The sequence below is a fragment of the Glycine soja genome, chromosome 9, assembly GCF_004193775.1.
Source record: "Glycine soja cultivar W05 chromosome 9, ASM419377v2, whole genome shotgun sequence".
Taxonomy (NCBI): Eukaryota; Viridiplantae; Streptophyta; class Magnoliopsida; order Fabales; family Fabaceae; genus Glycine; species Glycine soja.
In genome coordinates this window covers 18,895,334-18,908,790 of record NC_041010.1, presented here as the reverse complement: position 1 = coordinate 18,908,790, position 13,457 = coordinate 18,895,334, and the positions used below count along the sequence as shown (strand labels likewise).

At 32.7% G+C, this 13,457-nt stretch overlaps 2 protein-coding genes across 2 annotated transcripts; one reads left to right on the top strand and one right to left on the bottom strand.

Moving 5' to 3' along the window:
- Window positions 1–2,447: 2,447 nt before the first annotated feature.
- LOC114367384 lies at window positions 2,448–5,309 on the bottom strand. The gene is made up of 3 exons (XM_028324559.1): window positions 4,976–5,309; window positions 4,028–4,357; window positions 2,448–3,152 (listed from the first exon to the last, which is right to left on the bottom strand). The coding sequence occupies exons 1-3, from the start codon at window positions 5,204–5,206 to the stop codon at window positions 2,628–2,630; spliced, it is 1,086 nt and encodes a 361-aa protein (XP_028180360.1). The 5' UTR covers window positions 5,207–5,309; the 3' UTR covers window positions 2,448–2,627.
- Window positions 5,310–7,327: 2,018 nt separating this feature from the next.
- LOC114368235 lies at window positions 7,328–12,324 on the top strand. The gene is made up of 9 exons (XM_028325562.1): window positions 7,328–7,535; window positions 9,767–9,909; window positions 9,986–10,253; window positions 10,342–10,426; window positions 10,543–10,673; window positions 10,761–10,851; window positions 10,934–11,039; window positions 11,404–11,452; window positions 12,188–12,324. Exons 1-9 carry the CDS (start codon window positions 7,328–7,330, stop codon window positions 12,322–12,324), a joined length of 1,218 nt encoding a protein of 405 aa, XP_028181363.1.
- Window positions 12,325–13,457: the final 1,133 nt, after the last annotated feature.

Sequence of the window (13,457 nt, the reverse complement as noted above, 5' to 3'; positions counted from 1 at the left end):
TGTTGGGATAGAGGGTGTCACAAATGTCATAATGAAGGAAAAATTATTTCATTTTATTCAAATAAAACCCATTTTAAAACTTATTTTATTACTTTAAGTGTAATACAAATCCTCAGACAAATCATTTTCACTAAAACTCCAAGACTTTTGAAAGGTCTCTCCTTCTTTCTATCCACAAGCCAAATGCATTCTCAACATAGAGATGCAATTTTGCTTCCTCACACCTCCATCAAAACCCATCAAGTCAAATGTCTTAAACCCACCACCAACACTCTCATTGGTTCAAGTGTCCATTTTTCTCCATCCTCTTTAAGCAAAATGAACTTTCCTCTTATGTTTTTTCTTGTTAGGGCTACACAAAAGTATTTAACCATGTTTTTCATCTCTTTTTCTCTTTCCTTTTCTATGGTGTCAAAATGGTAGTTTTCTTGGTTGTTGGAAGCTTGGAGCACCATTCTTTAAGAACTTTGGCAAAAAATAGTCAAGAACCAAACCTTTAGTTAGCGGAACCTCTTTACACAAGCCCTTGGAAACTTGTGGATTGTTTGTGTTGTATTTTTTCTAAAAAAATTATTTGGTAAACTCTTCCCAATTAGTTTGACAACTTGAGTGTGATTATTATTGAAAAATGTATTCTTGCATGATTTGCTATTTTATTTTTCCTTTCTCCACATTATGCTAATATTTTCTTGATTTTATTGGTTGGATATTGGCATAATGTTATGTTTAAGTGATGTTCTTTGATAGATATATGATTGTGTTGTTTGGTGATATGGGAAGTGTTGCATTTTAGTTCATTATTAGGCATCATTTTAGTTAGAATTAGTTGCATGATTGGTTGTTTAGGTCTTAGTTTTGCATATTTCTATTGTTTTCATCTGTTTTGTTGAACTTGTTACGCATTTGGTTTTTCTATTTGTGTAGGAGTTTTGTACTTGGCTTTAGGTTGCTTAAAGAGTCTTTTCAATGCATGCTAGACTTTAGGAACCAAGCTTTGCCTTCAGAGGGATCTTGGAGTGGAATTGGAGTTTTTCTGATGCTAGCCAAAAGTTGCATGAGCATGCAAAAATTTGCGCACTCGTGCACATACCTTTTTTGTTGTTGTTTGAAAGTTGCATGGGCATGCAAAAATCTACATGGGTGTGCATGACTCAATGAGATTTTATAGCTTTATTTTATGTTATTTGTTAGTGAGCTAGTCTAATTCTATTTGGCCCGTTGCTTTAGATGGTAACTTTTTGTTCTAGATTAACATTACGAATCGTGGATTTTGACAAACTTAGAGAGAAACTTGGATTTCTCTTCCTCTTCCTTTCTTTGATTGTGGTCAAATGTTTTTCTTTTACTTATTTCAGCTTCTATGGCTACAAGTGAGTAGTTTTCCACTATTCCTTATTATAGAGGATTGAGGCACAACCATGACAATTGTATCATCATTTGCATGATGTTAGACACTTAGGGATGAACTGAAAGGTGAACTTAACGAGTCAGAACCATAGGATGAGAGCTTAGGTTTTGATTGAAGACAATAGAATTAATCCTAGGGGTAGAATAAATTAGTAAAAAGCATAAAAGTTTAATTCAACATTACACTACAACAATAGGTGTTAATTCATATGTTGTTCAACTTGTCCATTTCTATTAATTGTGGAACTTTACCTTCATTCATGTACTCCAAAAGTATTATCGTGAGTTCCCACTGCTCTATGCTTATATATGAATATTTTTTTTATATTTGAATTAAGAGTAATTTGTCATTAAAAGATAATTAGGAAGAACTTTGAATTGGTACTTTCGTAGATTAATTAAACAAGAGTTTTGGTTTGAAATACCCTATCATTAAAATTTAAATTTTATCAAATAGAAATATTGTTATCTTTATCTTTAATTTACTCTTAATATCTTAAATCAAACCTTTAAATCTTTCCCAAATCAATTTTTAATATTTTCTCAATTTAATTTATATACTATATTTTACTTATAAAATTGGCATACTACTTCAAGCTCAAATATAAACTAATTAAGAAAGTTAGAAGCATTTAATTATACTATTCTCATTTAAAAATATGTATTTTTCTTAAAATATACTTTCTCGAAACTTGATATCAAGAATAAAAAAGAGTATTAAAAAAATCTCAATCAAGTGAAGAACATAGATAATATCATTAAATGAGCCAAAATTAGTTAAGATTTGTTTATATACTTAAATCCAAGAGTAGATCATTTTTCTCTTGTATTTGAGATCGAAAGGAATGCTTAATATAATACCATTATGTTGTTCAACCATGAATACCTAATGACTAGTCCGGTTTTGATAACACTAGTTTTTTAGAGTACATGTAGTTACCTGTATCAAGTTATAATCTTCACCAACACATACAAAAAAACATGGCTCCATACACAAGTCAAATTCTTATTATTACAACACACAAAACAAACTCAAAAAATCAAATTCCATATCAACAACCAATAGCTGCCATCTATTGCCCCAGAATCTGTGATAGTGTAATACAATTACAAAAGCATTATACATGTTAAGTAACAATTAGCTTCATCATCAACCATTTGTTTAGCCAAAAAATAAAAAAGCACTAAACAATTACAAGTTTCCATGTATATATCATCATCTATGCATGAGATCTCCAACCTAGCTCATCATCTGAAGAACAATCTCTCTGCAGTTCCTGAGGAGGTATGAAGCAGTCCAAGGACAACCCTTTCACATAGAATGCAACATCATCAATTGTCCATGACTCTTCCAGCCTAGTGATGGATGGTCCAGCCTTGAGGTTGTCCCCAAACCTGGTGATCAACGTGGTCGATGAGCCGGCATGTGCAATCATCACACCATCCACAATTCTGTAGTCCTCAATCTTGGTTGACATTGTGGTTTCCCAGTATGTGGGGTGAGATCCTGGTGCTTGGATCCTGGTCAGGTAAGAGTCCCCTAGGTACACCAAAAGGCCACTTCTTTGGCTGAAGTAGCCAAATATGGCGTGCTTGATCATCTCGGCCTTGCTGTCACTCCGCTCAACGAGGTCTTTCTGTTCAGCTGAGAGTTTCAGCACAAAGCAATCCATGCCTGATATTTCTTTCTCCCCCATGTATTGTGCCGCACAGAATACAGAAGACACTGCCAAAGGGTCTAGTCCCTAAAATGCACAAAGTGTCACAATTAAAAACAGAACCACTGAAATTAGTACCAAAATAGTAGAGATACCAAGATACAATTATAGATGCTGATCAATTCAATCTCACTGTCACTGCAGAGTGGATCCGGTAGGCTAAAAAGTCAACAATTGCACGTTTTGTGTGAAAACATTCAATTCAACTCTTCTGTTTTAGTCTTCTTAGGCTTTGGTTTTGAAGAATCTTAATTAACAAGTTAGTAAAATTAATCACACATGAATCATGATGGTTGATGAGCAAGTTATATATATTGTGAGGAAGCTGAGAAATACAGAAAAGAAAACACAGGATGGAACAAATGAAAGAAATTTAGTAGGGAAACACAGATCTATTAAATTGGCTGGTTGAATATGGATATATTGAAAGTGTTGTATTAATTAAAATGAACAATAGCAGTAGTGTTAACTGGCATTTATAGCTGTTTAAGCAAATTAAAAGTATTTGATTACCAGTCTACATCTGTTACAGATCTGTGTCAATAACACTTTTTCTTTAAATTTGTTCTCATAATAATTTCCAAACACCATCTTAACATTCCGAAAGGGGTTCTTCCCTTACATTTTATGTCATAACACTATACCCCACCAATTCATGGAGCCAGGGATTAGGTCACAAGTCATACCAATTCAATTTGTGTATAACATAAGATTTTCATACTCAGCATCATTATGCCCCAACATTAACAGTCACATTTAGCTGTCAATTGTGACTCATCTCTAAAAAACACATACCAATGAATACCATCACACCAACCAACAACATAACAGTACAACAACAAACTCAACACCAAATTTGTTAGAAAATTTAAAACAAGACATGATGATGACGATGAACTTGCCTGAAGAGCACGGCGAAGAGGCCGGACGCCGCCTTTGGCAGCGTGCACACCTAGCCAAGGCGTGTGGCGCCAAGCAATGGCACCATTGCTACCAGCCACAACCTTTTGGCCACCCAAAACCAGCTCTATCTGCCACTTATCTGGAACCATTTGCCACATCACAAAGCACCCTTTCTCCAAATTAACGCTGCCACCGGCGGATCCGAGCTCATCCACCACATCCATTGTCACTTTCCCTGTTGTGAACACGTTCTTCACTGTTCCCTCCAACTTCCTACACCCTGTTGCAGCCCTAAAGTGTTGTATGATATACTGTGCCGAAGATGAGACCTATTACATATTACATTTGTTCCAACAAAGGAAGAAAAGAATTATTGAAATGCCTCTGCCATTCTCATATTTTAACTACGCACTCTTTAGAGTAATCAGATGGTAACATGATAAAATCAGTGGCATACATATACAATATAAAGATTAAAGCAGTTCTATGTATAAAGAAAGTGATCAAAAGTAACACTTTCAACTAACTTTTTAATCTTTGTCAAGAAAGAACATCACTTCAACCATAATCAACAAAAAAAAAGGTAAATTAGCAAGATTCTTTAGGAAAAAAATACACACACGCCCTTTTATTTTTCATAGACACACAAAATGGCATTTTTTTTCTTCTGGTAATTATGAGGGGAAATTTATCTGTGCTTGTAAAGAATAATAAATAGCAGAAGTTAAAGCTTTGTCACTCAATGATATTATCTGACTCGAGTAGTATATTGTTTCTCTTGCTTGAGAGATAAGCATGATCTTTACCATATATATATATATATATATATATATATATATATATATATCAGAAGTTTTCAAACAGCAACACCACAACTTTCTCTTGCATGGTGATGGTGCATTAGAATTTAGAAAAAAAAAAGAAAGAGAAAGAGAAGAAGGGTTTGCCTCATTGAGTGGTAGAATATTGGGGTGGACAGGAACAGGAAACAAAGGGCAACCCAAGACACTAAGGAGGATCTTGAGGTTGGACTTCTTGTTTAAGACAAGAGAAAAATGAGTCTTGATCCAGTTCCAGTTCCTCCATGATTGAAGGCATTTCTTTGGGTTACTATTGTTGTTGTATCCTTCATTTTCTTCATTGATGGGTTCTTCTGATAATGGTGCAAGTCTTCCCATCACAGCCTTTTCTTCTTCTGGTTGTTGAAACGTGAAACACACAACACAGAAAGAGGAAAATGCGTGCGTGCAAAGACTTGAAGACCAAGGCTTCAATGGAACACATACACACTTTGTTGTTGTTGTTGTTGTGAAGTGTTTTAAGTGTTTCAGTACGCGCAGGGTGAGCGCGTGGTTTGCACAGTGGAGAAATAAAAAAGAAAAGAAAAAAAAGTTGCACCACAGTTAACTACAGAGTGTTGCTAGGTGCACCAGCTTTATTGTTTGTGCACCCTGAATTTTTTGTTAATTTCAAAATTATCTTACATTGAAGATATGCGAGTTTGTAATTGATCCGTATGATTTGTACGGATGAATTTGATCCGCAAATATAATTTAAATATATAAATCAAATTGATCCGTATGAGTCATAAGGATCATGTACGGATCAACTTGAGTGAACGGTATTTTCGTCCATTCACTTAAAATGCTAGATGTACCAACAATAATGTTAAATGCACTTAGCATCATGATGTGACCCAAAGGGTATGATTTGAAAAGAGAGGGTGAAAAAGAAGTGAGAAAGATGGGATAAAATAGAAGTTTTAATTGATTGAGCTTTCAAACTTTTGGATTGCATTATTATATGGTGCGATGAGAAGTGAACTACTAATCCACCAGTTTTGAGCTTTAACTTTTGATTTCTTGATAAAAGTAAAATCAATAATATAATCACGAGTTTGTGAATGGTTAGTGTGAAGATTTTTGTATTTCTTAATTAGTTAGAAATTGTTTTAAATGTGATTTTTAAAGTTTTTTATGGGCACCCATGTAATCTTCAAACTTATTATTATGAAAATAAATAAATTTATCATGCAATCTATACTTAAATGAGAATAAAAAAATATTTAAACTGACACCGTATTTTAATTAAATTAGAGTTAAATCTACATGGTATGAAGTTGATATCAGATTATTTCGTACAATAATTCGTCCTCAACCTGTACTAATCAGCAGTTCTGTTTTAGAGCGGGCTTTGCTTGATCGGATGTTGAAATTGAAAAGAGAACAAAACTAAAATTTAATTAAACAATTTCTTTTTTGTTTTCCACTCCGGTTATAATCCAAGTTTTGACTGAAACAACTAAAATAGGTCAACTAATCTCATATGCACAACATAATTACATTTTCTTTTATCGACAATAAATTATATATGATAAAATATGTTTAGTTTTTGTATTTTTGTTAAAACTTTTTAGTTCTCAAACTTTAATTTTCATCAATTTGATTCATAAATTTTTCAAAATGCAATAGATTTTGTCTTTCTTAAGAGGAAAAATCACACGAAAACCAAATTTTTTAAACTTCAAGATCAAATTAATAAAAATTAAAATACTCAAACAGACACCCATTTTTATATAAAATACAAAGATTAAAAACATATTTTATGTCGTCATATATTTCAACAACGACATGAGTGTAAAACTTAAGGATTTTTAAGACTAACAATTATAGAAAATCAATAAGATCTTGAAATATATGATTCTCATAAGTAATAAATAAACAATGCATAAATTTCTTTATAGTAAGGTTTCTCTCCGATGCACTTTGATTCTTTAAAAGAAAAGAAAAACAAAATTTTGCTTTCTTGACTATTCTTTTTGTCGAGCTAGAAAGTAGAAAGAACATTTTTCTGTTGGGAAGAGAACCTTGTTTCACATTAGTGGGTATTAGCCCTTTTATAACGACTATTCATATCAAGTAGTAGTTATCTCTAGAAATTTGTCTTATTTAACACTATTACAATTTAGTCTTTAATTATTAATTATTTATTTATTAGTCCTTACAGAAGTCACATGTCTCATACAATTCTAATAATGAACACTTTAGTATTGAAGACATGCTCAAAAGGAGATTAAGGATACATTTGATTTGCTAAAAAATAAGGGACTGGACAACATAAAATTATTTGTCTAACGTTTGATTAAAAAAATGACCGAAAGACAATACAAAATAAAGAATAATGGACTGAACAAATATCAAAAACTTGTAACTCACTAAACGCGTATAATTTTTTGTCTAGTGTCTAACAAAAGTAAAAATACAATATTATCCCTATAATACGAGAGCAACACCTACAACATGCACCTCCACCTCTTCAAGGCCATGCGAGACGGCATCGCCACCGGCATGGTGCCCTTCCACTTCAACATCGTTGGCGTCAGTGACCCCATCTCCATGGGCACATGTGGCATGTGCTACAGCCTCCCGTCCAAGGACCTCATTGCCAACAACATTGAGACTGTCATGGCAACGCAATGGTACGACAACAACATTTCGATCCCCAACTGTGACAATTAATCATGTCGCCTGACTCTCTTTTCTTTGCACTCCGTGTGTTTGATGTTATGTTGTGATGTGTGTGATTTTTTGTGTGTCTTACGCTTTTACAGATGTCAGGTACTATCATTGTCATTTTGATTTTTTTAAAAATATATCAACATAATTAATAAATTGTAAAACATTTTATAACAATAAGTCTAAAATAATGCTTTAAAATATATCATAATATTAATAAATTATAAATATTAGTAAAATATGATAATAAATTTTTTAAAATAATAAAATAATTTAAAAAGTTTCAAAATCTTGTTTTTATATTTTTCTAAATCAAACCAAACATTGCATAGTATAGAGGGTATTATAATAAAATTTATATTATTTTATTCAGTACATAATCACATAAAAAAGATGCAACACAAAATTATTTGTACGTGCATCGATCACCAAATGACGTACAATATAAAAAATTTTATTGTGTAACTCGGCTACTTGTCTAGTAGTTGTCTGTCTGTCTTATCTTTTTAGCAAATCAAATACACCAGGTCACACATGCATTATTTGAAAACCTATAAAGGAATTAAAAAATATAAGAAAAACAGAAAACCACATCATTAATTTGGACTTTCAGAATTCATAATTAAACATTATGATTTGCTTCCAATAGATCTTGCACACTGTTTTACAAAAAAAAGCATTCACTAATGGTCTCACGTTGGCCAACAACTTTTCACCTATTGTTCCTAAAGCTGGTCCATGCTTTCCTTATCTTTAGATTGGAGATGTGAAAGTGTCATATCAGGAGGGAATCCATGGTCCTTACCCTTCTTATCATCTATCATGATACAAACAAGGCCCTGACAATGCTGACATGGCATTGCCAGGGCTAACGGGTCACCATGCCAGCGATCCAACTTCCCGCCCAAAAAGGTCTTTTCACTGTGCATTAATTGTTTTCGTCGTTTTTTGCATTGCCCATTCAGTTATCAATGTGTTTTCTAATTTTTCACGCTTTTCAATGTTTCACACTTTCCATTGCTACACGCCTTTCCAGTTTTCCATTTTCCATTTCCATTGTGCCTTTTGGATTGTGGGTTTTGAATTCTCTCCCGTTTCGATTTGCTCTCCAGGCTTTGCATTTTTCGTTGGACTCACCGTAGGTGCTCTTTCTTCCTCATTTTTGTTTTTCGTTTTCAGCTTGGTTTCGCATGTATGATGAGGTTTGAATATCGATGTATGTGTTTTTGTTATGCTATATGAGTTTTCGTAGGCCAACAAGACAAAAGCTTGGACCTTTGTTGATTTTATCATTAGTTTATCTTTTCCTATACCAAGCTTTTCGATTTTTGGTCGGTTATTTTTGTCTGTGAACCATTTTTGATGAGGCATGTGCATCCTTTATAAGGTTTTCTTCATCATTTTTGTTTTTCGTTTTCAGCTTGGTTTGGCATGTATGATGACTTTTGAATATCGGGGTATATCGGTGTATCTGTTTTTGTTATGCTATATGAGTTTTCGCAGGCCAACAAGACAAAAGCTTGGACCTTTGTTGATTTTATCATTAGTTTATCTTTTCCTATACCTTGCTTTTCAATTTTTGGTGGGTTAATTTTGTCTGTGACCCATTTTTGCCGCTGCATGTGCATCCTTTATAAGCTTTTCCATTTTCCATTTTCCATGGGTTAATTTTGTTTTCCGATGTATATCGGTGTATGCATTTTTGTTAGGGTATATGAGTTTTCGATTTTTCGTGGGTTATTTTTGTCTGTGAACCATTTTTTATGATGCATGTCTATCAGTGAATACGTTTTTGTTTTATTCTTGAGTTTTTGCAGGACAACAAAACAAAAGCTTAGGCCTTTGGGCATTTTATCATTATGTTATCGTTTCCTAAACCCAGATTTGTTGTCTTTTGGTCTTCATTTTTGTTTGGCTTGGTTTGGTATGTTTGGTTTTTTCACTTCTTTATCGGTGTATGTGTTTTGGTATGAGTTTTCGCAGGCCAACAAGACAAAAGGTTGGACCATTGTTGATGTTGCATGTGCATGTTTTAGTACTTTTTTTTGTTGTTGTCATTTATTTTGTCAACCCTCATTTATTTGTTCAATCCTCTTTAATTTGGTTGTCTGTTGGCGGAGAATAACCAAGAACCCGAAGACTATACCTGCAGGTTTGTTCTTCAATTGTCTTATATTTGCTTAAGAAGTATGTATAATGTGTTTGACATAAATTTATTTGTAGTCATGTCTCACAAAGAAAACCTCCTATGTGAACTGAATACAGAGAAAGGTACTTGGAAGATAGTGGTGCGAATAACTGATATATGGCGTCTTAACAAGCATAATGGTCGACAATCCATTGAGATGGTGTTGATGGACCATACGGTAATTTAAATGTTCTTCAGTTTAACAAGTTTTTCTACTTTAGTTAACTGACAAGTCTCATTTCTATTTGTTGCAGGGTACAAAGATTGGGGCAACTCTATGGCAAGAATTGTTCCCTGAATTTGAGCCCAAGTTGCATTGTGGTGGTGCATATGTTATTCAGAACGTGAAGGTTGTTGATACTCATTCTGACTACAAAGTGAGTACAATTAAATATTTGGTTTATTTCGTGAAGACAACCTCTGTGAAAGAGGTAGACAGACCTGAGATTCCTCCTAATGTTCATTCCATTACTTCATTTGCTGATATAATTTCAGGCGTTGCAAAACCTGATACTTTAGTTGGTATGCAATTTATCTTTTTGGTACGTATCATTAGTTGGTATGAACATATTCAACATAATTGGCATTACTGTGTCTGCAATGTAAATAGATGTTGTGGGTGTTATTGCTGAAGTGATTGAACGCAAAACAGTTAATCCTGTATACAGAGTGACTGTCAAGTTGAGAGACAACAGGTCTTTTTAATTTTAATCCAGCTCTGCAGTATTCTGTGATCTGTAATCAAATTTAATTTTGTCATTCTACCCCAGTTGAGACACAACATGTATGTATATGTTTTGTTATGTTATAGTCATGTTGAGATCATCATGACCGTGTGGGAGGAATATGCTCTTCAGCTGGATGATACTATTGAGAAAAACCATTTTGTGCAAAAGCCATTGGTTGTTATGCTAACCCTTGCTAAGATCAAAGAACCCAAGGGCCAGTATTAAGTCATTTTCCATCTATTAAATGTTTCATTGTTGACTTCAATTTATGAATGCATTATACGCATTATATTTTTTGCAGACAAGTATCCCCTCAGTGTACAGAATATAAAGCATGGTTCGAAGTTGTATGTGAATGGTGACATTGTAGAAATCCAACAGTTCCATGATAGGTACAATGAATGATTTGAATTTCTTTGCTGGGTTATTAAGCAGTTTGGTACAGGTATACATTTATATTTTTCATTCATGCAGTTTACGTGTGCCATTTTATATTGGCGGTCTAGATGATGAGGGTGATGTTTCTCAGTCGCAGTCTACCCAATATTGCCAAAATAAGTTTTTGCATAATGCTCAAATAGTGAGCTTTTGTGAAATAAAGACTCTGTGACAGGTAAGTCTATTAACTGTTGTTAATTTAAAATGATGAGAGTCATTATCATTTTCAAATATTGTTATTTATTATTAAAGTCATTGTTTTAAAATTATTATATTCTTTTTATGAACTTAATCTGTTATGATATTTCAAATTTGTTATGAACTTAATCTATAGTTAGCCGAGGACTTTGTTATGATATTTCTAATTTCTTATAATTTTTCAAAATGAATTAAACTTATTTAGGAATGTTACTCTGTTAGCACTATCGATGAAGTGATGATTGATACACCATGGAGTTATGACAATTGTCCATACTGTACTACCACTTTTGATCCATTATAAATAGGTGCAGCCTGCCGTTCGTGCCAGAACCATGTTACTCACACTATTCCAAGGTAACATCTATTTTTCGCCAAATATGAATTGAATTAAATTAGAATTTTTGTTGTTTAAGTCATCCACATTCACTGTTTTCTGTAACAATGTTTTGTTGGTCTAGGTATAAGTTAGTTGTCAAGATGGAATAAAATGGGGAGAAGGCTAACTTCCATTTTTGGGATGCAATATGTATCAAAATATTTGGTAAAACTGCAAATGAATGTCGTCAAGAGTTGATTGCAATAAGTTATTTATATTACAAAACGATCAATGAACACAAATGTGTATTTAAAATGATTTTTTATTTGTAGAGTGATGATGAGATCAAGGTGTTCCCTGCGTATGTTGATCAATTGTTGGGTAAAACTTGGGTTGTCAGTTTCAAACACCATATACAAATGCACCAATCATCTGTGTTGGATTTTAGTGAACAGGAACATCATATACAATAAGTGATATCCACACTAGGTCTACAGGTAATAATAATTTGACCATGTCAGTGTAATTTGTAGTTTTTAAAAAATAATTTTTCTTATCAATCTATTCTTACCTGCAGGATGAACAATGTATAAGCAACAAGTCACTGGCTGTTGGTGCTGCATCTTCATCACAACAAGATTACCATCCTACAGTAGACATTTTATTTATTTGTTTATATTATTTGTTTTTACCGGGAATCACTTTAATTATTATTGTATTGCTATTTACTAATAATATATGTATTGTTACACAACCTTCATTGTCACAATCAGCTGAATATGATCCTGGAAATACTGCCCTTGTAACTCCTGCAAAAAGAATGTCCGATCAGCAAGGAAGTAGTCAGTTTGATAGTGACGAGTTCGCCACATATGAACTATCGACCAACAAGCATATAAAAGCTGAGTAATTAGTTGTTATTTTCATTTAAAAAACTGTAACTTTTTAAGTGATGTATGTATGTTATGTTTGACATGTCATACCTTTTGGTTTGAACAATTAGGTCATCATTATGATGTATTTTGTGATGTGGAACAAGTTTAATTACCGGTGTATGAAGAATGAATTGTATGGATGTTACAACTTATACCAGCATCAACCTTGAGTTAATTTATAAAATAGATAATGTAGAATATGATAATAACAAAATAATAACTTTAAAATTGTTGATAATGAAATTCGAATATAAGATTAACAATATAATACCAAACATTAATGTCTTTTAATTGTTCTTGAAAACACTGAAATCATTCAACGTTTTGTGTTGCGTTTGAATTGTTTTATGCATTGTATTAAAATGAAATTAAAATTGTTGTCAAATTCAAATTTGTGTAATCAATTTGTTCAGTACATTTTATGTCTTTCATTTTCGTAAACAAAACTTGAGTTTTATCATTTTAGTATATAATTTTAATATGGAATGTCATACTTTTATTTACATGCAGGTGTTTGAATTCTTTTATGCATTGTATTACAATTAAATTAAAATTGTTCTAAGATTCGAATTCGTTTACTCAATTGGTTCAGAACATTTTATGTCTTTTATTTTCGTAACCAAAAATTGAGTATTATCATTTTAATATATAATTTTAATATGGAATATGGAATGTGATACTTTTATTTACTTGCAGGTTGACAAGTACAAACGTAGAATTTAAAGCTTCACATATCAATGCTGACGTAGTTATCAAGGTAACGTATACTCATTTACAAAATTCGACCAAAGGATCTTCTTGGAATTATTACATATATAGGTATGCTGGATGCCTATACTTTATACTTTATAATATATAATATATAATATTATGGCCATAAAAACGATCATGGGCTTATAGCTATAATAAGGCTTATGGGTACAATTTAGATATAGACCAGTACATAGTAATTATTATAGGAGATTTATATAATTAATTGAGCAGATATAGAGTACAAATGTGAACAGGTGCAAATTCCCAATGCACAATATATGTGTCGAAAGTTGTAGTAGTCTAATCATTATTGGGAGGTGAGAAAGGTAATCATTATCATTACGGGAAGTGTAAA